Here is a 27,702-nt window from a genome sequence, read left to right as displayed (position 1 = left end):
TCATTAAAAAATTTAACATAATCAAAATCACATAATTTTTTACAGTTTAAGTGAGATATTTTAAAATTAAAAAAACTTATAACAAAATAATAAAATTTTAAAAAAATTAAAAAATAAACTACACTTTATTTATCAATTACAGAATCCTAAATTTCTAAAAGATAAATTAAAAAAATTTATAGATTAATTTGTAATTTTAAAACAATCTTAAAATCTTTGTAACCAACAATGGAAATAAAACAATTATATTCCAAATAAAAAAATTTATAGATTAATTTGTAATTTTAAAACAATCTTAAAATCTTTGTAACCAACAATGGAAATAAAACAATTATATTCCAAAAAACCTTTACGTGGGAATTGAACATAGGTCATTCCACACTAATCTTGACTTGCAAAGTCCTTTCTCTACCGCTCAACCATACACTTTATTTGTTACACTAGTACAATGTATTGTATTTAATATAATTCAAATAAATTTGCACAGCCCATAAACTCAAATTTTGAGGCCCTATTTTTTTGAGCCCCTGGGCTGTGGGCCTGCTTGCCCTGGCCCAGGGCCGGCCCAGTTCACACCATTCTAGATTCTTTCACCAATATCCATATTATATTATCGATAATTAATTTTGGTTATTTTATTTCAATGAGATTATGTATTACTTATTCTTGGACTGCTGGTTAATTTTTTTAATTTCTCAAAAAATAATGGGAAAAAGTTCTAAATGTTGTTCAATCCATGCAGTTTTGCTCTATTTTTCCATAATTTTTTTTATTTGAGATTGGGAGCATGATACATTTAAAAAAATTGTATATTAATCTATGAAAACAAATATCAAACAATGGTCACAGTTTGTTTTTGCCTCCTTATCCACTACGAGGTCTAACACTATTGAAAAATTTTTAAATTCCACGTTAGTTGAAGATAGAGTTTTGAAATAATTTATATAGCGTGATACTTCTCACCTTACAAGTCAGTTTTGTAAGGATGTGTTTAGCCAAAACTCTAATATGAAATCAAATTCGGTTTTGTAAGAATGAATTAGGGTCAAACTCTAATTGTATTATGATATTAGAGCCTTTCGATCGTATCTTAGGTCGCCCACTATTTAAATCCACGCACCAAGCCTAAAAGAGAGTTAGGCATCAGGGAGTGTATTGGGAAGATCTCAAGTTCCACATTAGTTGGAGATAGTCTTGAAATAGTATATATAGAGTAACACCTCTCACCTTACGTCAGTTTTGTAAGGATGAGTTATGTCAAACTCTATTCACATCAAGAAGTTACTATGTATGCTCTTAATTATGTTCATGGTATACTCATCAATGGTTCATCCTCCATACTTATTCACAAACTGATCGGCTCCCTGCATACCGCATACCACGTTTGCACTCATAAAGTCTGGAACTCCTGAATATTTTCTTGGCATAAAAAATCAAAAGCCTCTCTCTACAGGTGGACTTCTTCTTACTCAAACCAAGTACATTTGTGATCTCCTCTCTCGGGCAAAAATATGGAAGGCAAATGGCACTCCGACTCATATGCTCACTTGCAAACTTAGCAATCATGACATGAATCCTCTATCACACCCTCATCTCTTTCATTCTATTGTTGGTGCACTCCAGTATGTGTCTCTTACACGTCCTAACATTGTGTTTAGTGTAAATAAAGCTTGTCAATTCATGGCATCCCTATTAGACTTGCATTGGGAAGCTATGAAACGCATTATTCGCTATCTCAGTGGTACTATCACTCATGGTCTACTTTTTTCTCCTGTAACCATGTCTCAAAAGTTCTCATTGCGTGCCTATAGCGATTATAATTGGGCAAGTGACCCATATGATCGTCACTCCATCTCTGGCTCCTACATCTTCTTTGATCCGTATATTGTGTCATGGAGCTCTAAGAAGCAATTTCTTGTAGCACGATCCAACACTAAACTTGAGTCTCGAGCGCTTGCTCACACTACATTAGAACTTTAGTAGTTGGAATCATTGCTCAAAGAACTTGTTGTACCTTACTTTACTCCCACTTTTTTATGTGATGACTTGAGTGTTGTCTTGTTATCTCACAATCTGATTATTCATGCACAAACTAAACATATTGAATTAGACATTCACTTTGTTCGAGAACGTGTCATTGCAAAGGCAATGAAGATTTAACATCTTTCATGCTCGTTTCAGCTTGCAGATACACTCACCAAACCTCTTAGTACAAATACTTTTTAAGATCTCAAGACCAAGCTCAAGGTTGTCAATATCTTCCCTCCTTGATCACTAGTATTAGAAGAATCAGTTGATGTTAATACTGATGTTCCAACATCAGAACATGACATCAAAATAGATGTTATGACATCTGATCTTGATACAGAATAATAGCATTCACCTGTAACTTTTGCATACATATACATCTCAGAACGATAGTCAGCACAAATCACAAGTTAAGATCAATGTCTCAACTCAAATCCTAATGTTAGGACACATGTCTTGACATCATCTGATGACATGAAACATATTTCCCAAACAAAAAGATATGCAGAAAAAAATTTCAAATGGTAAATAACACAAAGGAGTTGTTAACCCAGTTTAGTGCAACAACACCTAATTTGGGGGCTACATAGCTAGGAAGGAAATCCACTATTAATGGTACTAATTCAAAGCCTAAATAGTCCCAATTTACAATTCTCGCCTAATCACTACCAAGTGCAACTTCTGCCTAGAAATCAACATATAAACCTGAGAAATCTACATCTCACCTCCAATCACCGCAATGATAAATGTTGCACCCCAAAATTTGCCCTCTTTATTTGAGCTATAAGTTATTAATGACGTTTATTTCGTCATTCAAAAATTGGAGAAAAATAATAAAGAGTTTTCATGGGTTTAAGAAGAAAGGCGTGAAAAATGGTTTAAACAGTGGAAATACGAGAAAATTTGCAAGTCATATTTGGAAGGGGATATGAGCTAAGTTCCCGCGTGGTCTTGACCTTTTCGACGATATCTACAACTTTCGTGTTCGTCTCGGAAGCCAATTCTTTGAGGAAGGTCGCCAGATTTGCAATTTACTTGAGGTGTCGCAGTGAAAAACAATGCTGAATGTAGGGTTTCGGAACTCGGAAAATTCGTATCTCCTAATCCCCTTGTCGGATTCACTTGAAAATTTAACTGGAGCTCCGTACCATCATTACCAAGATTTCATATGTTCGGACCGAAGGCCAATTATGCACGGAAAATTCCCAGAATTTTAAGGATCGTCGCGTTGTTTCGGTAAAAAGTGTGTTTTCGAGTATGTCGCGCTTAGTTTGAAAATTCATAACTTCTTCGATTTTTATCGTATGAAGTCCATTCCAGCGGCATTTTCTCGGAAATTTCGTTAGCTTCGTTTCTTCGTCACACATGCTTGTTCAGATTTTGAGTCGAAGGTAGGGTTTTATCGAGTTCTTTGAGAGGTACTCACAAAATTCTGCACAGTCGCACCAGATGAGTCGGCGTTTCTCGCCATTCAAACATGCGTATTTTCTTCATCGCTTATCAGATTGAGGTGATTCTCGCGACATTGAGTCAAGAATTTGGTCATCTTCGCAGTGGCATTGGTTTCGTTCCGGAATTCAGAGCCGAACCGAGTTTCCTTAAAAACGAGCCAAAATGAGACGCACCGAGGGCAATTTGGACATTTCGCGTTGACAATATATAAACATTTTGCTCTTCACAAATCAAAGGGAGAACTCTCATAATTTCAATTCACCAAGTTTCTTCACAAACCCTTTCTCCCAATTCTCTCTCAATTCTCTTGAATCAAAACCACAAATTACATAAAACTTTCATCGAAAATTCATCAATCTTCATCAAGATCAAGAACATGGATTGAAGAATCAAGATCGGAAGTTCGAATTTCTTCTCCTCTCTCCACATAGAGTTGCGCGCCACTCCCTCTCTCTCTCTTTCCGGATTTCGTTCGAGTTCGTGTCGCGTTCGTGTCGTGTTCGCGTTCGTATCGTGTTCGTGTTCGCGCTTCGGTTAGATCTTCATTCGGTAAGCTTTCGGATCTTGAATTAAGTGCTTAATTGTTGATTATTATGTGAATTCGAATCCCGATCCACCTCTTGTTCTTGATTAATGGATGATTGATGATGATTGATCGGTGAATTTGCTCATCTTTTGCTCGAATTAGTCGTGTTCATGTGAATCGCGTTTGAATTTGATGTTTGATTGCATGTAATTGATATCCGTTGATGATGAATTGTGATATTTGTGTATGGATCCATGATTCGTTGTTGATTTTGTGTGCATAATTGTTAATATTCATGTGTTACTTGTGTCGCACTCAAAGTGTTTGTATAAATGCATGTGGTGCACTTTTGCTTGGCTCGATGCGTCGCACTTTGCATAATTAAGATAATTTTACTTGTGGACTCGTGCTTAATTCATAGTTTGATGTTTGCTTGTGATAATTGCCTATGGAATGATTTTGGATTGAGTGCGAATGGCTCCGAGATCTTAAAAATACATAAAAACATGTTTTGCTATGCCAGGAACCGGGTTGTCCCAGGCGGGAACCGGTTCCCACTCAATCCAAAATTTTGGTCCCTGCGTTTTAGTACCAGGAACCGGGTTGTCCCTAGATGGGAACCGGTTCCTGCTTTGTTTTTGCCCTCTGGTTTGTGTGCCAGGAACCGGGTTGTCCCTAGGTGGGAACCGGTTCCCAGTTTTTCTGTTTCTGTGATTTAGTACCAGGAACCGGGTTGTCCCTAGGTGGGAACCGGTTCCCAGTTTTCTGTCTCTGGTTTTTAGTACTAGGAACCGGGTTGTCCTATGCAGGAACCGGTTCCTGTGTGTAATTTTTGTGTTTCCCTTTTCTAAATTCTATCTTGCATAACTTTTTACTCGTAACTCCGATTTGCACGTTCTTTATATCGACGGAAAGCTCATGAGACGTACTATCTTGCTAGATGCTTAATTTTCATTAATTTGTAGGTCATTCATGTTTGATTTCTCTTTGATGTTTCATTATCCATTTCATGTTTATGTTACTTACCCGTTTCTTTTGGTTTATAGTAATAACGCAATTCCGATTGCGATGTTTGTTATCTCTAACTTGTGTGCTAGTGTGCAAGGCCTTTGGATAGTCACCGATCGACGACTATTACCCGAGTGTTCCGCTTCACTCGCGGACACAATCCTATCCATCTGTATCGTGTTCTCATCCGGGAGACACGATCCTTTTACTTTATACTTGTTTGTTTGGTTTGCTTGTCCATCTTGCAGGTGTATTGTGATTGTGCTCGACGTGCGTGTCGATCTTTGCGTGCTTTCATGGCTAATCGGTGTGCTGACCATTTGCTTTTGCTTTGCTAGCTCGCTCGCGGGATTCTTAGTTTCTTCGCTTTGCTTCGCTGTAGTTTACGGATCATCATCCGTTTGGTATTGATCCCGTTTCATTTTATTTCTATTGCACTTTATCGCTTTCTCGCATCATTCTTTAACATGAGAAGTAGGACCTAGACATGCATCTGGCCAAGTCCTCGAAAGAGACTCTGTTTTTGTTGGTGTGTTTATATTTGTGCTTTGCGGCAGGGAGTCACGGTGTAATAAGTCCTATATGGCACTCCGTTAAGTCCTCATGGAAGGCATGCGGAAAGGGTTAGCAATCAACCCCCGCCTAGTCTCATCGAGTCTGTTCAGTATGCGCACGCTACGCGTTGCTCGCTTCTGAACCTGCACAAGATCTTGTTATCGAGTATGTCAGGAAAAGGGTTCATGCAGCCGGACCCCCGCCTTTCTTATAGCTCGCGTCGCTCGACGTTGATGCTCGGTGTACGCGCGCACTGTTTTCCTTTCCGATCCGTGACGGCTTGGTTGCTGAGAGGGATCCGCTCCTCTTGTCTATGGCCCGATCATTTTCGCGAGGTCTAATGCTTGGTTGACTCGGGTGATTCGCTCCCCTTGGCTATGGAGGGACCGCTTTTCTACCACTCGGTCAGTACCGTTGGTTTGTTTGCTTTACGAGCGGACGCTCGTTTGTGTGATATTATTGTTTGGTTCCCTTATCCCTCGTAGGTTGCTAGTTCAGTTTAGACTTGTACCCTTTGTATGATAACATTAGGTAGCAAGCTTTCCCTTTTAGCTTAGGTCTTCCTCATGCATTCTTTAAAACACAAACCACACTCTTTGATTTTCTTTTCTTAAGAGCTTGTTATTTCCGCTCCATTCCCAAGCATAAGTCTCCAAAGGTCGAGCAGCGGAGTGTGAATGTAACTTGTTCACCTAAAAAACACAAAACAAACAGAAATTAGTTAGCCGAGCTACGGTAGCTTTGATTCTACAAAACAGATACGTAGGCAGCGGGGTAGGGCCCGTGCGAGCATAATCCTTTCTTTTCCCTACATTCTGCATTCATTTTAGTCTAGATTAGCGTAGATTTGTTACACACCCATAGATTTAGACACAAGCGTGGATACCATCGAGTACGATGGGCGCGAGGGGTGCTAATACCTTCCCCTCGCGCAACCGACTCCCTTACCCTTTTTCGCTGGTCGTGAGACCGTTGTTTTGTTTTGTGGTTTGCTGGCATTCCCTTCCTTTTCAGGATAAATATGTTAGTGGCGACTCTATTAATTTTTGCGGTAGCGACAATAAACAAACAAGTCTGATAGTCCATGGGCTTCTAAACTTCTACCCAAATATTACTTGATGCATATGTTGAGAATTGCAACAAGTCTTTAGAGAATTCTCTTCTAATCTTGGAACAAATCTTCAAGTTTTCTAGATTGTCCACTCAACCAATTTTAGAAACTTAAATTCTAACTTAATTTGATTCTCTAGTTCCAAATTGAATCTTCTTTACCTGCAAATATTAGTGAGATATATCTGAAATAAATATCACAAAATGAAATCAAATCTATCAAGATTTAAAATAGCATGTACTGATGTTCTGGTTCAGAATGTCATGACATATGTTATAACATATGTCTTCAATATAAGCTCAAACTTTGTTGTATCATTTTAATCAAGATGTTGCGACATCTTACTCAGCATCTGTCAAGAACCATGTTTTAGAAAAAATTGAAAAACCCTAAAACCATGGAACTAACAATCTCTCCTTTTGGCAACTTTTGGCTAAAACAACCAAAGCACAATTAAACCTGGAGATAGGAATAAAACCACAATCAAACCAACACAAGATTTCATGAAAATATGTGAACTTTGCAAATTAGCACCAAGAACCTCCATTTCCAAATATCTCCTTGTTGGTGACCCTCTACACATCTTGCATTTTATTTACTTTATCTTTTGTGTGTCCTTTATTGCAATATTTTTTTTTATGTTTTTGTACACTTAGAATATGGTGTTGTTGTTGTTTGTGTTAGTTGTTTATATTAAGTTCTTAAGCATACCACATCTACATGTTTAAGTTTAGAACTGATGGCATTGGATAACCCTAACATCTAGGGTTCACTCGATTTTTTATAGTATTCTTTTGGCTTAAACTTAAAAAATGTTTATTCGTCAGCATACACCACTTTTGAACCGCGTTTGGTTTTAGTTTTTTTCTTTAATCATTCATCGTATTTATACTTAAGGTCACCCAAACACTTAAAGAAGAATAAATTATCAAGATCAAAACCTGTCACAATCAATATTATAGGATTCCTATATTATTGAAGGCTAAATACCCTTTTTGGTCCCTTAAGTTTACCTCGGGGTACATTCTGGTCCCTTATCTTTAAAAAGTTCCAAAGTGGTCCTTTAATTGTTCAAAAAGGTCCACGTTAGTCCTTTCCGTCCAATTTTTACTAACGGCGTCAAGTTTTGCTTGTGTGGCATCTGATGTGGCGCTGATGTGGCGTATGATAATTATACTATTAATTAAAACTCAATAAAAACTCAAAAAAATTGTCTTAAACCTGGATTCAAACCTAGTACATTGTGGTCACCATAGATATTACTTTACCATTGAGGCAATTTTCTTTTTGTGATCAAATTTACTAACAAAATTTATTAATTCTTTTTTTTTTTGGGTTTCTTCAAAGTTCTTCATCCTGTTCCTAAATCTTGCTTTCAAGATCAACTCAGTTTCCAGTTTCTTGTATTTTAAGATTTTCCAATTAGTGAGTATTGTACCATTTTCTGTTATTGCACCATTCTGGTAATCGTTTGCTACATTTTCATAGTAAATCTTGATTGAAATAAATTTACACAGACTGTTATTAGCATCTTCACCATTAGTTTTATAACATAAGCTTCCTCAATAGATTTAGATTCTCTCAATAAACATTCATTACAATAATCCAAATTGACATTATAATAAGGCAAATCTAAATTATAACCAAGAGTAGAAGACATACAAGAATTAAGGAACCAAAATAATAAGGCAAAATCATGGTGAACATGACGGAATGGAGGCAGTGGCTTTAAATTTAGGGTTTGTGATTTTTAATTGAAGAAACCCAGTAAATTTGAAGAAATCCAAGAACGAGACTGTTTCCTTAAATCTTTGTCTTCTTCAACTGAATCATCTTCATCATCATTCCCTAATTAACGAAACCTTCAAAATAATGGAGAAACTGAAACCCAGAAACTAAAACCGACATTAAATCTGAAATCGAAAAACGAAACTGAAATCAAAATTGAAAAACTATAATAAAAAATCGAAATTATTTTGGATCTGAAATCAAAATCAAAAAACTAAAATAAAAAATAGTACACGTATTATTTTGGATCTGGAAACCCTTAACCCTTTGCATCCATATTCATCCTCCATGAAGCTTTCATCTTTCTACTTCAAACCAATGTGAACGAATTATCCACTTTCATCTTTCTGTATATCCATAATACTTTTTACCCAATTAAAGAAAACTTAGATGCAGGTTTCTGCAGATTTATGGACTGAATAAAAAAAGAGAAGAAAAAATAGATCTAGAAATAAAATTGGGAATTTTATTTCTTATTTGAGAATCAGAATTAAATTTAATCCAACTTAATAAAATATTTGAGAATCTGAAATTAAAGCATTAATGAATACCATAAAGAAGGTGAAGATGGTGATGGGTCTTTGAGAAAGAAGAAGACGATAAGTAAAAAGATTTTTTCATATTTTCTAACTTTTATTATTTTGTATTCTTTTTTAATTATTTTTTTTTAAAAAACGAATTTATATTAAATGAGTAATGAAAAATATAAATGTGCCACGTCAATGCCAATGTGCTAACTAAGTGACACATATATGCCATCTGGACCATAATTTTGACTTTGACTAACGGATGTGACGGAAAGGACTAACGTGGACCTTTTTGAATAATTAAAGGACCACTTTGGAACTTTTTAAAGATAAGGGACCAAAATGGACCCCGAGGTAAACTTAAGGGACCAAAAAGGGTATTTAGCCATTATTGAATTACGACCATAATATTGTTTCAAGATATTACGGGCGTACTAATTTATTATGGCTGTAAGATTATTTTGAGATGATATCATTACCTTAATATTATACTAGGATGATATTACGCCCCCAATTCTCCTAGAATCCCAAAATCTTCATTTTTGCTCATTTTTCATCCATGGGCAGTTGATATTACAACCAACCCGTAATTTCGTCCTAATTTTGGTGATTTTCACCCACACGTTCCTCAATTTAACCAAACATCATTCATGTTCAATCCAACACATTCCATGTTTCTTATGCAAAACATTTGGACACCAAAACTCAATAGAATCGATTTATTTTTCTTTTCAATCAAAAGTGAAAATAAAACCACTTTGAAAAATTGGTTTAATAGATGCACATCTATCTTAATTGTCGAGCTTTTAAGACGCAAGTTGTACAACTTTGATTTTTTTGAATCTCATCTTTCATAAACAAAATTGGATTAAAAAGTGAGTAATCAAATGTAAATACTTTTTCTCTTACAATTTTCTTCCATTAAAGATTACAACTTGATCGTTTTTGAATTTCACCAACTTATTGAATTAAAAAGGGAATAAACGGGTGAGCATTATTTTTATCCTCGAGTGTTCGGACACAAGTTGTACAACTTGTTTGTTCTTACACTTGCCTTCACTTAAAGATTGCAACTAGAATTGTTTTATGTCTTTTATTTTATAAGCAAGATTGAATTAAAAAGAGGATTAATTGGATGAACGTACTTTTGATCATCGAGTGTTCAGACACAGGTTGCATGACTTGCTTGTTCTTACACTTATCTTCCTTTAATGATTAAAACTTGGTCGTTTTTGAGTTTCATCCTTTTATGAGATTAAAATGGATTAACAGAATGAACGTCCTTTTTATCCTCAAGTGTTTGGATACAAATTGCACAATTTATTTTCTATAACACTTGTCTTCATTTAAATAATTACAATTTGATTCGTTTCAAGCTTTCTATTTAATAAATAAATTTAGAATAAAAATTAATTAATCGGATGAACATCCTTTTTATCCTCAAGTGTTCAGATACAACTTGTTTTTTCTCACACTTATACTCCTTCCCAAAATGGCTATAATCAATCAACATACAACATTTCTGCTTCAACACGATCAGATCCTTTTCTTTTAAAATCAACCAACACACAAACATTTTCATTACCGTAAAACACCACCAAAACGGGTTTCTCACAACCATCAGCAAAGCCTAACCCGCAGAAAAATATTAAAGCCTCTAGAAACCCCTACCAGCATAGGGGTGTCACACATTATGTTCTTTTTTCAAGTACAAAGACAAAAATGGTTGGGCTCGAATGTGAATTGTAGTCTTACATAAATTATATACGGGGACTAAATATTGAATATATAAGTGGGATAAATCATATATTTTATGCGTTAAAATTTGAGTAAAGACATGATGTCCAACTCACTAGTAAGGTTGCTCTTAGCCCAATGTTATGATCTCTCATCCTCACCGTGTGATCTAATAGGTGTATCAAATAATAATGCAACTCGCGTACATGTTAAGAGTTGTCATCTTTGAATAGAACGAAAACCTCTAATTCCATTTGTTGGGGAGTCTAGGAGAGCACTAGGAGTAATAATTAATAGTGTCATCGATTTTAATTTAATCAAGACATATAAATTATTAGGATGCATCGATACTACTTTTAAGTCATAAAAAGTGTACGAGATATCATTACGTTGAATTAAGAGAAACCCTAAGTGACTTGGACATCATGTATTCTAGTGAAACTGCACAACTATAGTCATTAAATAATTGTTAAACTAATATAGTATTTAATAATACAAATTATTTTTCTCTATTCAGAATTTTCTAATGATTATTCCTCCTCTTCAGCTTGAAGAGCTTTAGTCTTTTCAGACTTTCTGGCACACTTAAGAGCAACAGATTTCCCTCTTTTGTAAGGTTTATCTTGTTCTAGCTCTATCTCATAACTTCTTAAAGAACTAACAAGTTCTTCAAGAGACGTGATGTGAAGTAGAATACCCTTTTTTTAGACCCTTAAGTCCTGCACCAAGGGTTTGAAACCTTGAGAACATGTTTTCAACAGTTTCATCATCTTCCATCTTGAAATCATATTTTTGAATCAAGGAAAGAGCCTGGGTATCCTTTACTTGAGCATTGCCTTTGTGCGACATTCTCAAAGAATCAAATATAGACTTAGCAGAGTCTCTATTTTTTATCTTTTCATACTCCGCATAAGAAATCACATTCAACATAATGGTTCTAGTTTTGTGATGATTCTTATACTCTTTCTTTTCTTAGTCATTCATACTTCTTCTTTAGACCTTGTTTCCACTTGCATAAACAGGATATTCGTAGCCATTAACTACCATATCCCATTGATCAACATCATATCCAAGAAAGAAACTTTATATTATATCCCTCCAGTAATTAAATTTTTCTCCATCAAAGATTGGAGGTTTAACGTTGTAGTATTCTCTTTCATTGACGACTGGTCATGCAGGCGGTGGTTGAATGGCCATAGTGTTTTACAGAAAAATTCTCGATCTTTATCTGACACGGTTAAGTGTTTAATAACAATCAATACCATAACTGAAGCTCTGATGCTAATTAAAGGTGCGTGAAACACAACAAAATTGAGGGTTTGAATTGGGTTTCAAGGTTTAAAATCAATTTCTTCCCCAATCAAAATGCAAGAGCACAAGAACAAAAATAAATAACACAATTATTTTTATCTTGGTTCACTACTAATGAAGTTAATCCAGTCCACCCACCAGGTGGTTTCACCTAATCAACAAGAACTTAGACCACTATAATTAAACTAATTACGGAACCAAAATAAAGACTACCTGTCAATAATGCAAACTACAACAAAGACTAACTATCACTTATTGCAAACCACAAAGACTAACTTTCAACGTCTTCTTGATAATTCTAACTAAAGCCCTAGTCTCTCATGGAACTTTGAACTTCACTTGTTGAATACAAAGATTTGTGTCTACAGAGTTGCTTCTTAAAAGCATATTACACAGATTTGAAATACAATCAAATAATGAACAAAATATCACTTGTTGCAAGTTAACAAACAAAAGTTCACTTGCTTACAAAACTTATACAAAGAAATGATCAGAGCGATTTTAGCAGCGTTTCAACATAAATTTTGTAATGCATATAAATGTTCTACTTCGTCAGCTTATTCAAGCTTACAAGTCTTCATTTTATAGCTTAAGAAAAGACGTCTGTTGAAGGGTAGAATTGGAATACTTAATTCCAGCTGTATTGTTCCAACGGTCAGTGAGAGAGTGGTAGACGATAACGCACAGTAATACTGACCTAGCGCCACCCTATCTGGGTAGTGGAAGAGTAGATACCACTTATTGTTTCCTCACGTGAATCCAAATTTGAACTTTATCTTCTAATCTTCAAAGGCTTTAGATAATAGATGTTGAAGCATTTTTAGAAGGATCAAAATATTGAGTTACCAGAACCTAAGTCTTCAGAGTCTTTGAAACTTGTTCAAACAAAACCTTGTGCTCAGAGTCTTCAACACTTGGTCTTTTGAGACACTTTAGAACCTAAGTCTTCAGAGTTTTCAGAACTTGTTCATCCAGAACCTTGTCTTCAAAACTTTCGCATTTGGTCTTCAAATCTTCATAGTCTAAGTCTTTAGAGTCTTCAGAACTTTTTCATCTAGAACCTTGTCTTCAGAACTTCAGCACTAGGTCTTTAGAAGCTGTGTATTCAGAATCTTCAGAACTTGTTCTTCCAGAACCTTGTCTTTCAAACTTGGACTATAGAATCTCAGAGCTAGAGGAGGCCCCAAAAGCTATTTCATGAGAGTCTCGTTCAAAATCTCGATCAATAACTTTCATCAGAATCATTATTGTAGAAGCATTTTAGAACTTGACTAAATCTGTGAACACACTGATTTCTTCCAGTGTCAGAGTGTGTTGAGTTCATAGCCTGATGACGCCACACACATTTTCTTCAGAGTTTAAACCCGTTAGCAAAAGCTACACACTATACATAAACTGTTACATTACTAAACTTGTTTCTACAATATCATGTTATGTTATCATCAAAATATAAGGCCAGATGCAGAATCAAATCTTGTTCTTACATATTTTGGTTTTGATGACTTGTATGTAAAAAAATCGATCTAATTATTTTAGACATTTAAATTTAAATTATATAAATATATTAATAGGGTTTAATACGTTTGTGGTACTCCTAAATGTCTCATATTTTACTGAGTCCTTCAAAAAATTTCCTTCAAAGAATGATTCTCCAAAAAAATTTCATCCACATATTTAGTCTCTCCTGCAACTTAGTGACAATTTTTACAACATAGCGACATAATTAGTAACAATTTTAGCCACGAATTTTACTTTGCGACTAAATTAGCGATGATTTTAACCGGAAGGACCAAAAATGTGGATGAAAATTTTTAAAAGAGGACCATTATTTGAAGAAAATATTTATAGAGATTAAAACCGAATTTAAAATATTTATGAGGATAAAAAATATATTTAACCCATATTAATAGTATAAAATGATAGTTTTTATATAAAATAAGACATATAATCTACTCATCATTTTTACAAAATGAGAATGATCTATTATATTTAAAATATATTAAGTAATATATTAACTTAAACTAATAAGTATCATTAAAATTAAATGATAATAAATTCATAATATATATATATATATATATATATATATATATATATATATATATATATATATATAATTGAAGATGAAGAAAAATATATAATTAAAATTCGTATTCACATATTATTTTTATTTTTTTATTAACTTGTGCGTTGTTGTAGTAAGTTTTAGAAAATTTCTTTTTAATAATCAAGTTTTAAAAAATATATATATAACTAACCTATATTTTAAGAAAATTACCTATTACACAATGCTTTGAGTCATTGTGCAGAGTGAAAAACGGCGGAAAAGAAAAAAGACGAAGATCAAAATTGAATTGTATATTATGTGTATATTACATACTGGGCTATATTCCTTAGATAGGATATATAGGGTATGGACCTAAGAAGGTTGGGCCCATGAACTGAATGCTGAATATATGAGGCCCAATACAGTGTAACACGGTTAAAAGCCCCCCATAAGCTAGGTGTAAATACAATGTAAGCCTAGCTTAGTGATATTTTCTACAAAAGGATAGTTGTCCAACGGTTTTGTGAGTATGTCGGCAAGTTGTTGCTTAGACGGAACGGGTAGGAGATGGAATAAGTTTTGCTGCAGTTTCTCGCGAACTAAATGACAGTCGAGTTCAATATGTTTGGTTCTTTCGTGGAATGACGAATTGCTAGCAATGTGGATAGCTGAGGCATTGTCACAGTATAAATTGGCCGGTGTTTGGAAGGATATATTGATGTCGTTGAGTAGATTTGTAATCCATTGAATTTCGCATACGGTTGTCGCCATGGCACGGTATTCAGCTTCTGTTGAGCTTCGAGAAACAGTTGGCTGTTTCTTTGATTTCCATGAAACGAGGGAATTGCCTAGAAATATGCAGTAGCCGGTAATAGATCTTCGAGTGTCAGGGCACGTGGCCCAGTCAGAATCCGAAAAAGCCTTAATTTGCAGTTGTTGGTTGCTTGGGAAGAAGAGTCCTTGGGCAGGTGCAGATTTCAGATAACGCAGGACACGTAGAGCAGCTTCATAATGAGTGTCTGTTGGAGCCTGCATATGTTGGCTCAACTGTTGGACGGCATATGCAATGTCTGGACGAGTGTTGAGGAGGTAAATGAGCTGTCCTACTAGTCTTCTGTTCTTTGTTGGATCTGCCATTGGAATTCCTGTGTTTTCAGTCAAGCGTGTATCTCTTGCCATTGGAGTTTTTGCTGGTTTGCAAGCAAGGAGTCCTGTTGTGGAGAGAAGATCTAAGGTGTATTTTCTCTGATTGATGTTGATGCCCTTGCTGTTTCTTGCTATCTCCAGTCCTAGAAAATATTTTAGAGGTCCAAGATCCTTTAGATTGAAGTGTGTATGCAGGAGCTGTTTGGTTTGAGTAATAATCTCAAGATTATTTCCTGCAAGCAGCAAATCGTCAACATAAATTAGGATCATAGTATAGGAATTGGCAGATTTGTGTATGAACAAGGAATGGTCACATGAACATTGTCTGTAATTGTTTGTGAGAAGCACTTGAGATAGCTTGTCAAACCATTGCCTGCTGAACTGTTTTAAGCCATACAATGATTTGAGAAGTCTGCATACTTGATTTGGAGCTGAAGCATGCATACCCTTGGGTAGTGACATGTAAACTTCTTCATCCAAATCACCATGTAAGAAGGCATTATGCACATCTAATTGAAACAGATAAAAATTAAAAGTAGCAGCTAGGGCAAGGAGAATTCTTACTGTGGTTAGTTTTGCAACAGGTGAAAAAGTATTAAAGAAATCAATACCTTCTATTTGCTTGAATCCTTGTGCAACAAGTCTTGCTTTATGTCTTTCTAAGGTGCCATCTGAGTTGTATTTTGTTTTATATACCCATTTAGAACCAATAGTTTTCTTACCTGGAGGAAGAGTTGTGATGATCCATGTTTTGTTCAAAGTGAGGGCTTCAATCTCATTGTTCATGGCTTGAATCCAATGATTGTGAGCACTGGCCTCTTTGTATGTTAATGGATCAGATGTGGTTGTTATAGCTGTTATGTATGCATGATGTGCAGGTGAAATGCCGTTGTATGATATGTATTTGGATATGTCATATATGGGAGATGAAAGGGAAGTAGTGCATATAAAATCTTTCAAGTAGGCAGGGGTGGATTTAATCCTAGCAGAATGTCTAATGGTATTGTCCTGATTATTAACAATTTGTACTTCATTGGAGTTATCAGTAGGCTGATGCTGATTTGTTTCAGTGTTATCCTCAGTATTGTGTATAGAATCTTGGGGCATAGGTGATTGGTTAGGAGTTTGCTGAGTGTTGGTATGGGTAGGTTGATCATCAAGGTCAAATATAAAGGGTATAGTGTTGCTGTCCAATTGGTTTGGTGATTGGTTTTCAGGATTGCTGGTAGTGTCAATAGGAGTTGGGTATGGGAATTGGTTTTCATAGAACATTGTGTTTCTAGATGTGAATAAAGCTCTAGTTTTGAGGTCATATAACAGATAGCCTTTGATACCTAAAGTAAATCCTAAGAAAATACAGGGAGTGGCTCTAGAATCTAGTTTATCCCTGTTTCTAGTGAGTGTAGAAGCATAAGCCAAACAGCCAAAGACTTTAAGTTTGTCAAATGAAGGTGGTGAATTAAATAACAATTCATGTGGTGTTTTATTTTGTATGGTGTGGCTGCTAAGTCTATTTATGAGGTATGTGGTGTGGCATAGTGCAAATGACCAGAAAATTTTGGGCAGATTAGAGTGGAAGAGTAATGATCTAGTGACTTGTAATAAATGCCTATGTTTTCTTTCAACAACAGAATTCTGTTGGGGTGTTTCTACACAGCTCTTTTGATGTAAAATGCCATGTGATGCATAAAAAGAGGGCATAATGAATTCAGGTCCATTGTCAGACCTTATGGTTTTAATTGTGCATGAAAATTGTGTTTTGCAATATGCTATGAAGTTTTGAACAAGAAGTCGAGTTTCAGATTTACTATGCATAAGAAAAGTCCAAGTATATCTTGAATAGTCATCTACAATAGTTAAAAAATATTTGTAGCCATCTAAAGAAGTAATAGCAATGGGACCCCAAATGTCCATATGTATTAAGTCAAAACACTTAGTAGTGATACTATTACTAGTAGGAAATGTAAGTTTACATTGTTTGCTTAAATGACAAGTATGGCATGGTTGTATTTTCTTAACAGATATAATAGGGAAATCTTTAGACATTTGAGAGAGAACATCATGGGATGGATGTCCCAATCTATGATGCCAAAGGGAATTCTTATTGTTAACAGAATCTGAAATGATGTTATTACATGTTGTATTTGTGTTATCAACAGAAATAGGTATCCTATGTAAGATGTAAAGACTATTGAGAGGGGTGACTTGGCCAATCTTCTGCTTGGTAGACACATCCTGTATATAACAGGAGTTGTGTAAGAATGTTACACTATAAGCAGAGTTGTGACATAATTTGGAAATGGATATGAGGCTAAATTTGAAATTAGGGATGTAAAAAACATTTTGTAAGCTAAGTGACTCAGTGATATGCACTGTTCTAGAGAAATGTGCAATGAGATGTGTGCCATTAGGTAAATTGATGATAACTAGATTTATGTACTGAATATCAGCAAAACAGGATATATGAGGGCAAACACGGTGAGATGCACCTGAGTCTAAAATCCAGATTGAAGGGTTAGAGAGTGTACTACCTGTATGATTCATACCTGATATTGCAGTTTTGTCATCCTTAGGAGTGTCTTTTCGTGTTTGTTGAAGAAATTGCAATAGATGTTGGTAATCTTCCTTAGAGATGCTTGGGAGTGCTTCAGGTGTGGCCTGTGGTTTGTGTTCAGATTTGTCCTTTGGATTCTTGTTGCGATACCCAGGTGGGAAGCCATGTTTGAAGTAGCACGTTTCAATAGTGTGGTTTGTCTTGCTGCAATTGGTGCACACCATTGTAGGTTTTCCGGTACCGCGCCCTTTGCCTTTGTTAGCATAAAGAATGGTTGAGTTAGGCGTGTTTTGAATTTGTTGCTGGGCAAGAAGCGAGTACACGCGGCTGATGGATGGAAGGGGATCTTGGAGCAAGATTTGCGTGCGAATGTTGTGGTATGAGTCGTTCAATCCTTTCAGGAAGCAAGTCACATACTCCATGTGTTTGTAATGGCGAACAGCTTTAGATAGGCCACAAGAACAAGGTGTAGGGCAAGAGCAAGATGGTGTTGGTCGCAGATCTTCTAACTCGTCCCATAAAATCTTCAAATCAGTGAAATAGGTTGATAAGGATCTTTCACCTTGTTGTATTGAATGGATTTCTCGAAGGAGATCAGAGAACCTGAAGTGATTGCCTTTGGTGAACCTCTCACGCAGATCTTCCCAAAGATCGAATGCAGAATCAAAACAGATTGTGCTTTGTGCTATATGCGGTGAAAGTGTGCGATTTAGCCAAGATAACACCATGCTGTTTGCGCGATCCCATAGCTCACAATTCTTGTCTGAATCTGGTGGTCTGGGAAGAGATCCATTGATGAAAGAAACCTTGTTCTTGGATGTTAAAGCGCGTTTCATTGATTTGCTCCAGTTGTGGTAGTTGTTGTCATCTAGGGGAGGTGCAACGATGGTAGCTCCTGGGTTTTCCCCAGGATGAAGGTAGTAAGGGTTTCTGGGATTCATAGATGGATCTTGGGGTGGTATAACAGTTTCAGTGGTGGGGATGGATTCGGCGTCGCTTTCGTCCGATGCCATGAAAAGTAAGAGAGAAAAAGAACTAGATGCAAGAATGAAGGGATGGGGATGAGGATGAAGATGAGTATGAAATGTTGTTGTATTCTTCTGATACCATGGAAGGTGGCCCACCGGATCTTAAACGAGGCTCTGATACCATATTACACAATGCTTTGAGTCATTGTGCAGAGTGAAAAACGGCGGAAAAGAAAAAAGACGAAGATCAAAATTGAATTGTATATTATGTGTATATTACATACTGGGCTATATTCCTTAGATAGGATATATAGGGTATGGACCTAAGAAGGTTGGGCCCATGAACTGAATACTGAATATATGAGGCCCAATACAGTGTAACACGGTTAAAATTACCCTAATAATCATGATTGGGGAAGTTACACACGTAGGCGGCATTTTATATGGCGCCTCCTAATTTTTTTAAATTTTTTTCGGTTACCTGCGGATTTACCTGCGTGTTTGGTGTTACCTGCGGACTTACCTGCGAATCTATCAGCAGAATATTTTAATATTTTGTCTGGAGGTAAATTCGCAAGTAAATCCGCAGATAACGCTAAATCTACAGGTAAATCCGCAGGTAACTGGAATTTTTTTAAAAAAAAAGCGCCATATAAAATTGCGCCTACTTGTGAAACACTCCAAATATGGTTATTGAGATAATTTTCTTGGATTAGTTATGTATATTTTTTTTAAAACTTGATTATTAAAAAAAAATTCCCTAAGTTTTACGTAGAAGTTGTTTTAATAAAATAATTTGTAAATACATTTAGTAATATTTAATTGTTTAAAATAAGTTTACTATTTTTAATTTAAACATCTCTAGTCACTAATCACTATGGACACATCCAAATATAGTCAAAAGTTGATGAGACTAAACTAAATAAACTAATTGGTGAAGCACCGGCCTTAGTCATGTGTCATGGACAGGGACATCCTTCAATCTTTATTGATGATGTAAAGGACATCCTTCAATTTTAATCTTTCTTTTTGTTAATTAATTAATATGCGTTTTTCTTATTTAATTTAGTTGTTCATTTCAACCAAGTGACTACTGTTTGTGCAGTCGAATCCTAATTATTTCCAATCATCAGTGGGTTTAACAAGTGAAACAAACAAACAAAGAATATTTAGAAGGAAAAAAAAAAAGCAGGGAAACATAAAGAAACGAAAAAGGATTTTTGTGTGTTCTCTAAGTCACTATGGAGCCTTCAAACTTCTCACTCATCAACAATTATTAGAGTTAATTGTTAGTAGGAGTATTTTTAAAAGGAGAAATATGAGAAACAAATATTTACTATTAAGAGAGAAAAATTAATATCTATATTAATATTTTAATAACTATTTTAATTATTTTATTGGTAAATATTTGTTCATCTCATCTCTTATTTAAAAATTCTCGACTACGGTTTGATCATCCACAACTACGATCGAAAGGAGGTAGAGACCATTTGATCACTACAATATTGTTGAGTAGTTGGGTGAATTTGTCAGGTGACAAACACCTCGCAAATTATTGCAGTTGCGGGATGCAAACCACCTCACAACCCAGATTTCTTAAAAAAAATATAAATATTTTTCCATTTCGCAATGGAGGAAGGAAAGTTTGAAATTTTAGACAAAAAAAATTGTAGAGTGTTAAACACCCTACAATAATATTTTAAAAAAGTTATTGGAAAAATAAATATTACATTTACGGAAAAGTTAGGATAGAAAAATAAATAACTGACTCTGAACCAGACTAAGATAAAAAAAAAAAAAAAACTCCTATTTGATATGTTTTCTACATGCATGTTGCTAGAATCAACATACCCTACATTTTTATAATTATTAATTCCTTCTTAAACACTAGACAAGACATGATCAAAGGAAACACTAGACATAATCAAAGGAAAGAAAACTTTATTTTTGAAATAAGTTTAGTTCTCTAAATCCCAAACAAGTGAAAATATTTCACAAAACTCAGGGGTAAAGTACACTCCTAAAAGGAGGGAATGCAAGTTTGACCCTTTAAATATATGCATGAAGATGCAATAATGATATTTAAATAATAAGGGTGCGTTTGATTTGTAAAATATGACGTACCGAACAGAATAATATAAGACAATTTTTTATATTGTACTGTGTTTAATGGTTAATGCACTAGACAATTTTTTTTTTTGATTTTGCTTGATATATGTATGCATTATACAAAGTAATATAATTTTTACTATAATATTATTTATTAATATATAAAATATAATATTTATGAATTAAAATATTAAATAATAAGGAGGAAAAAGATGAAGAAATATTTTTTTTTACTCTACATTGTTTAAATGTTTAATAATATAATTTTTTATATAATATTTTTATAGATATACAAATATTGTTGTTTATGAATCAAAATATTAAATAATAAGAAGAGAAGAAAAATAATAAATAGAGGTTTTTTTTACTACTTTGTTTAATATGTCAATGAACTGAATAAAATAATAATTTTTTATTATAATATTTATAATTATATATAAAATATTAATATTATATTTATGAATTAAAATATTAAATAATGAGAAATAGAGTAAAAAAAATGATATTTTAATATTTTTTTGATAATTTGTGTTTGGGACAAAAAGTTGTCCCTTGGTTTAGTGGGAGACAAGAATTTATGGTTTTGTCCAGTCCCTTGCTATATTTTTTGTCTAGTACCATGATTAGTTTTAGCATCAAACAGGGTACAAAAAAAGTTGTTCTGTCCAATACCTCATTTTTTAAGCAAATTATACACACCCTAAATAATCCTCCTAAACACCAAAGTATTGACCAGAAGGTTTTGAAATAAAAAAGGAACCACATTACTCTCTTCAATTCAAACTGGCGCCCTTGAACGCTGATTTAATTAAACAATCAGCGCTCTTGTAAAAAAATGTAGGCGGGTCACATAAACACCACGTCCTCATTAAGTACATCAAAGAGGAAAGTCGTAATGTCAACAAAATGACATTTGAAATGAATTCCATTGACAACACTTCAGCAAACATGCCTTTCTAAAATTTTCAAATTTGATCAAACAGGCACGTTTCCATCAAAAAAACTTCTCACATATTGTTTACGGTGATTTCCGGTAAACAACCGCTAGTCTTCCAAACTATAATAAATATGATTTGGTTACTTGCAGGATCGACTAGATTGATCCTAGGACACATAGTCAAGAAGATTGTTATCAATGTTTATTCGAATCATATTCATTATTTGTCTTCTTCCATAGGCGTTGTTCGATTAACAGAACAAATAGTCTTGACAATCACTTTGTTACATATAAATGTGACTTCAACGAAAAGATAAGTGACATGACATAGAAAATTAAAAGGACAATTGAAACGTAAAGAATCTTAAACTGCAGAAATGTAAAAGACTTTGAAAGTAAATAGCATGAAAGTAATTCGAAAGTAAATGACGTTAAAGTAAAGATACAGAAATGTAAATGGCAAGAAGTAAACGAAATGCAGTAATTCTGGAAGATAAAAACAAAAGATAATACACATGTATTAAAATGGTGGTGTCATACGTACATTTTCTCAGCGAACTCTTTCTCTTAACGCTTGATACTTGAGTAAATATGTGAGTGATTTGTACAAAATGAACACACAGAATCCTAACATTAAGACTCCTATTTATACTAGTTTCGACCTTAACGGTTCTATACTAATCTGCTGCCACGTTTCTCATAAGGACTTCTAGCGATGCCATCTGTTACTGGACAGTTACGAAACCGTCTTCGAATTTCAAATCTTCCCGCCTGAGTCCGTCTTCGACGCGTGGCAGTGTATTAAAAACACTACGAAAAACACGCTAAGTAGTAATACTTGAATATATTTACAAATTCGTCTAAGTCCCCGAAGACACATACTTTTCACTAGCTTTCAGTATTCATTATCTTCATAGTGAACTTAGAAATATTTACTCTCGAAGCATGACCATCAGTAGTCATTCTTTTATTTTTAAGGGATGGCCATCAGTAACCATCTTTCCTTCGATTTTCTACCTCTTCGAAGGATAAATACTTAAAACGAAATCTTCAGCTAACACATATTTAGTTTTTAATTTAATTGTAAGTATGCAACACTCATCACCGATAACTTTGAAACATGGTTATGGGTTAACTAGAAATCCCCACATCTATTGTACAAGTCTTCACTTCAAATTATGAGATGAAGAATTTGGGGAAACTATTCCAAACTAAAATCCTAGAAATGAACTTATTATACGTTAACTAAGTAAAATATCAAATGATTAATGTAGACCCTTTAACATGCATTTGACATAGATATGTGATTTGTGTTGCCGCGACAACATATTTCAAACTATTTTTTAGATTTTGGACCTTATCCTTGGCAAATATATAATGAGTGACTCTCTAAATAAAAGGTACACTCTCATTCAGTTGAGCCTTTTGACTTCCCAAAACTCTCACTAACTTGAGCTTTGAAGTTCTTAGAGGTTCCTCACCTCCTTAGATGGATCAATATCATCTTCTACCATATCTAAGAAGTTGTGATTGACATCAACAAGTCTTCTCAATATCACTTTCCTAATTATAATATAGCGGAAAATAATTTAACGCGTCTCTCTCTCTCTCTCTCTCTCTCTCACTAGAGGTGGAAATAGGTCAGGCCAATAACAGGGGCCTACAGGCTAGCCTATACAGGCTCAGGCCAGGTCACACATTTTCTTTAAATAGAAAAGGCTTAAGCTTTTTTATAAGCCTATTTATTTAAAAAGGCTAAGCCTCAGACCCTAAAAAAAACCTTTTAAGCCTATCAGGCCGGCCTATTTAAATAAATATGAATAATTTTTTATTATCATTATGTTATGTTTTATAATTTGAATTAAAATACATAAATAAAATTTGGTTATCTTGAATAACTTGTGAAAATAAGATGAAAACACCTGATGAACATTGTTTTCATAAGTTCTCTTAAACAAATAGTCTCTGAGAACTTATGCTAATAGGTAAGTTTAAATAAGTTATTGCAAATAAATTTTTAGTCTCTTGGTCTTTTAGTTAGTTAGTCTATTTAAACATTATTTTAATTTTTACATATGTCTAAAATAAATAGGCTTTTATGTAGGCTAACAAGCTAATCAGACCTTTAAAAAATGTCAGACTCAGGCCTAAAAATAAACTTACGACAGACTACAGACTTAGGCTTGACAAAAGTTAACTCGACCCAATCTATTTTCACTCCAATCTCACACATTTGGGGTGACATTACACTATTTAATGAATTTAGGTCTAAGTACATGAATTTAGACATTGAATTACTTATCACTTTTTCCACTTCACAAATTAGTTTTTGAAATTGCGCGCCTATTTAAAAAGTTCTTACCACTTAAATTAAACTATAGGTTTTTTTTTCTTTCTTGAAATGCATAAAGAGTAAGTTACTACATTAATCATATAATAAAAAAATATAATAAAGACGACTAAAATTCACAAGAGAGAAAATAAAAATGATGAAGAAAAGTGAAAAAGAGAAAGGTTAAAAGGTCTTGAGATATATGTGCTACCCACTTTTCACGTGATTCCACGTATCCCATATACCATATACACTTCATCATTCTTTGTTATTTTGCACAACTTGTTCTACCTCAAAAAAGGGATGACTCATTAACTTTCACTTAGTCAAACCCATCAACCAAAAACAAAGGAGAAATAGAAATTTCACTTCTTTCACAACACTTAACCTAATTTAGATTCTATTTATTCTTTTACTTCTCTCCTAATAATAACAAAAATAAGCCAATCAATTAGTCCCCACTAAATCCTAATAATCATAAACCTTTTCTTTTCCAATTCACACATTCACACCATTCTACAAATCTCTTCATTCCAATCATTTCCTATTTCATATCCTCTCTTTTTCATATTATAATATAAATGTAACATTCTCAAAAGAATATTGCAACTTATAAAGTACAAACCTCTTCAATAATTTTGATCAAGTTATATATTATGAATTTTGATCTTGATCTTGATCTAGGTCTAGCCCTTCATGACTATGAAAAGAGAGAAAACAAGAAGAAAATGGAGAGTAAGAATTATCTATCACTTTCATTAGGACCATCAAAGGATGATGATGAAGAAAATGCTATAACTCAAAATTCACTTACTTCTCCAAGTTTAGAGTCTTCGATTTCGAACTCCATGAACATGATGAAGAAGGAGATTGGTGATGAATTTGAGGTAGAGATTGAGAAGGTTCCAATTACAAGGGTTGGAAATGTTGATGAAGATGGTAATTCAAGGAAGAAACTTAGGCTCACAAAACAACAATCAGAAGTGTTGGAAGAAAATTTCAAAGAGCATTCTACTCTTAATCAGGTACCTTAATTCATCACTATCCTTAGAATTTTCAATTTACTTTATTATAAATTATTATTAAAAAGCAGCACAATTTAAATAAATGAACATATTCAAATTAAATTTAAGAATATCAGAATATTATTGTGTTAATAAAAAAAATCTCATATCTTCAGAAGCAAAAGCAAGCATTAGCAGAAAGGCTGAAACTACAAGCTAGGCAAGTAGAAGTGTGGTTTCAAAATCGGAGAGCCAGGTAATTTACATCTCTTTTTTTTTTTTTTGAAAAATAAATATAGTTTAATTTTTTTTCCATATATTTTTAGAAACAAATTAGCTAACGAATAAAAAGATATAAGTTTTATAAATGTGTTATAAAGCAAATCTTATTTCAATTGATCAAATTTGATATTAATAAGTTCGACATCACCTTCGGATACCTTGTTACTCACTGTTGTGTATAAGGTTTTAATAATTATTTTTAGAAAAAGGTCCGACTCTGGCGCCGGACTCTGCCGGAGTTGCAGGTTCCAATCAAAGCCTCAAATTTTAGAAGGTTTAAAATTTAAAAAGTCTAATTTTTTTCATTAAAATTAATAAATATAAAAAATTTAATAAATTAAAAAATATTTGATAAAAATTCAATAAATTAAAAAAATAAGATAGATCAAAGTTAAAATAATTATAATTATATATTTTTTATTAATATATAATTATATTTTTAGGTGTTATTTTAAATAATTATAATGTTTTTTAAAAAAAAATTGGACCCATTTTTTTGATTAGATGGGGCCTCCAGTTTAATCGTGTCGGGTTGGTCCTATGTAGAAAGATGTATAATTATTTGAAATTAAGTACACAATAATAATTTGTGACAAAATTAAAATAATCTAATTAATTTAACATGAGAAAAAAATTTAAAAAGTATTACTTTGAAATATTTTTATTATTCTTAAAAAAAAATATTTTTTTCTAAATTTTAAATTAATATTAAGTTAGATTTATATAATTTTGTAAAAACCTAGTAAACTAAGCTGCCATAACAGGTCTAATATTTAATTCTTATAAAACATTCCTTCTCAAACATAGTCGTGACATCTAAAGCGATAACGAAAAATTTAATCGATCTTAAATAAGTTATAATTGGCCCGTTTATTTTGACATTTTTAAAAAATAATTTTATAGTCTTATAAAATTTTGTGTAAATTTTTTTTTATAAAAGTTTCAAATAAAACGGACCCAATATGCTCTTATAATTTCGATCGAGTATAACTCAATTTTATAATTCAACCGATCTTAAATAAGCTATAAAATCTTTTTATAATAGTGAATACTTTTTCTTATTCCTCACCTTTTGTGAAAGCTTATATTAGTTTTTCTTTGATAATAACATGTTCAGGACAAAAGTGAAACAAACTGAATCAGATTTTGAAGTACTAAAGAAGTGTTGCGAAACTCTAACAGAAGAGAACAAGAAATTGAAGAGAGAGCTGCAAGAACTGAAGTCAGTGCAAACAGTGGTAGCAACACCCTTTTATATGCAGATTCCAACAGCAACACTAACTATGTGTCCTTTGTGTGGTAACAACAAGAATGGCTCAAAGGCTCGATAATTGTAAATTTCTCACTAGTTAGCTTGCAAGTGGGAGGATATAGAATCTTGTTCTCCTTTGGTATCTTAGGAAAACTTTGGTGTTTGATGCATTTTGTATGATAGATTATTTGCAGTTACTTAGTTTTTTTTTTTTGGTTAGGCTTCTACATGTAATTAAGATATAAATCAATATATTAAAACCACAAATAATTTGATATAAAAATATTGTAATAAATGAAGGTTCGAGAAACACAAAAAAAAAGGATTTAAATTGGATTTTCTGGTATGACAATTTTTTTGCTTTGCGCAGTCCAAAAACAATAACACCAATGACAAGAGATATTCAATAATTTATATCTTAGTTCGTTGTTAACTAAACTAATCTAGTCCATTCGTTAGAGTGATTTCACCTTCTCACAAGGACTTAATTCATCTTCACTCACATCGCACGTCTTCAAAAAAATTTATCTTCTTTAAATAGATGATGAATAATATCGTTAGAAGATGGAATTTGAAACTGATGAATAGTACCGTTGGAGGATGGAATTGAAAACTTCATCAATTTCATCGCTTTAAGAGTTATACGAGGTTGAGCCGAGAATTATGGAGATTTGTTGGTAATACAGTTCATAAGAATCTTTCTCTTTATCTCTCAAAATATCTTTGTAGATAATCACTCTCATCTCGAAAAATGGCAGAAAATGATTTAAATTTGACACAATGTTTGAGACACATGCATCACGCTCCTTCCAACCACTTCACATGTCTCCGATGCAAAATTCACCCACCTTATGTGTATCTTCACCTGCCTTGTGGAAAAAATTAGAAAAATGTTAAAAAATATTGTTTATCCGCGTCGCGACTTCTACTAGATGCCCTGTAGGTGTGGCAGAACTAAAATGATGAATTAAATATGAAATTTTTTTAAGTCCATATTACAAATCTCCATTTTTTATTAAACTCAACGG

At 33.7% G+C, this 27,702-nt stretch overlaps 1 protein-coding gene across 1 annotated transcript; it reads left to right on the top strand.

Annotated features, from left to right (window-relative positions):
• The first annotated feature begins 24,633 nt into the window (after window positions 1–24,633).
• Window positions 24,634–26,987, top strand: LOC131600581 (homeobox-leucine zipper protein HAT14-like). The gene is made up of 3 exons (XM_058872720.1): window positions 24,634–25,161; window positions 25,317–25,396; window positions 26,540–26,987. The coding sequence occupies exons 1-3, from the start codon at window positions 24,793–24,795 to the stop codon at window positions 26,751–26,753; spliced, it is 663 nt and encodes a 220-aa protein (XP_058728703.1). The 5' UTR covers window positions 24,634–24,792; the 3' UTR covers window positions 26,754–26,987.
• The last annotated feature ends 715 nt before the right edge of the window (window positions 26,988–27,702 follow it).

The sequence above is a fragment of the Vicia villosa genome, linkage group LG4 (genome assembly GCF_029867415.1).
Source record: "Vicia villosa cultivar HV-30 ecotype Madison, WI linkage group LG4, Vvil1.0, whole genome shotgun sequence".
Classification (NCBI taxonomy): domain Eukaryota; kingdom Viridiplantae; phylum Streptophyta; class Magnoliopsida; order Fabales; family Fabaceae; genus Vicia; species Vicia villosa.
This window is presented reverse-complemented; position numbering and strand designations above follow the sequence as displayed.

Bases quoted from the DNA above. Each gene is read 5' to 3' on its own strand.
- LOC131600581 (XM_058872720.1), top strand. From the start codon at position 24,793: ATGAATTTTGATCTTGATCTTGATCTAGGTCTAGCCCTTCATGACTAT. The intron at 25,162-25,316 runs GTACCTTAATTC...TCATATCTTCAG, and splicing joins AGCATTCTACTCTTAATCAG to AAGCAAAAGCAAGCATTAGC. The intron at 25,397-26,539 runs GTAATTTACATC...TAACATGTTCAG, and splicing joins TTTCAAAATCGGAGAGCCAG to GACAAAAGTGAAACAAACTG.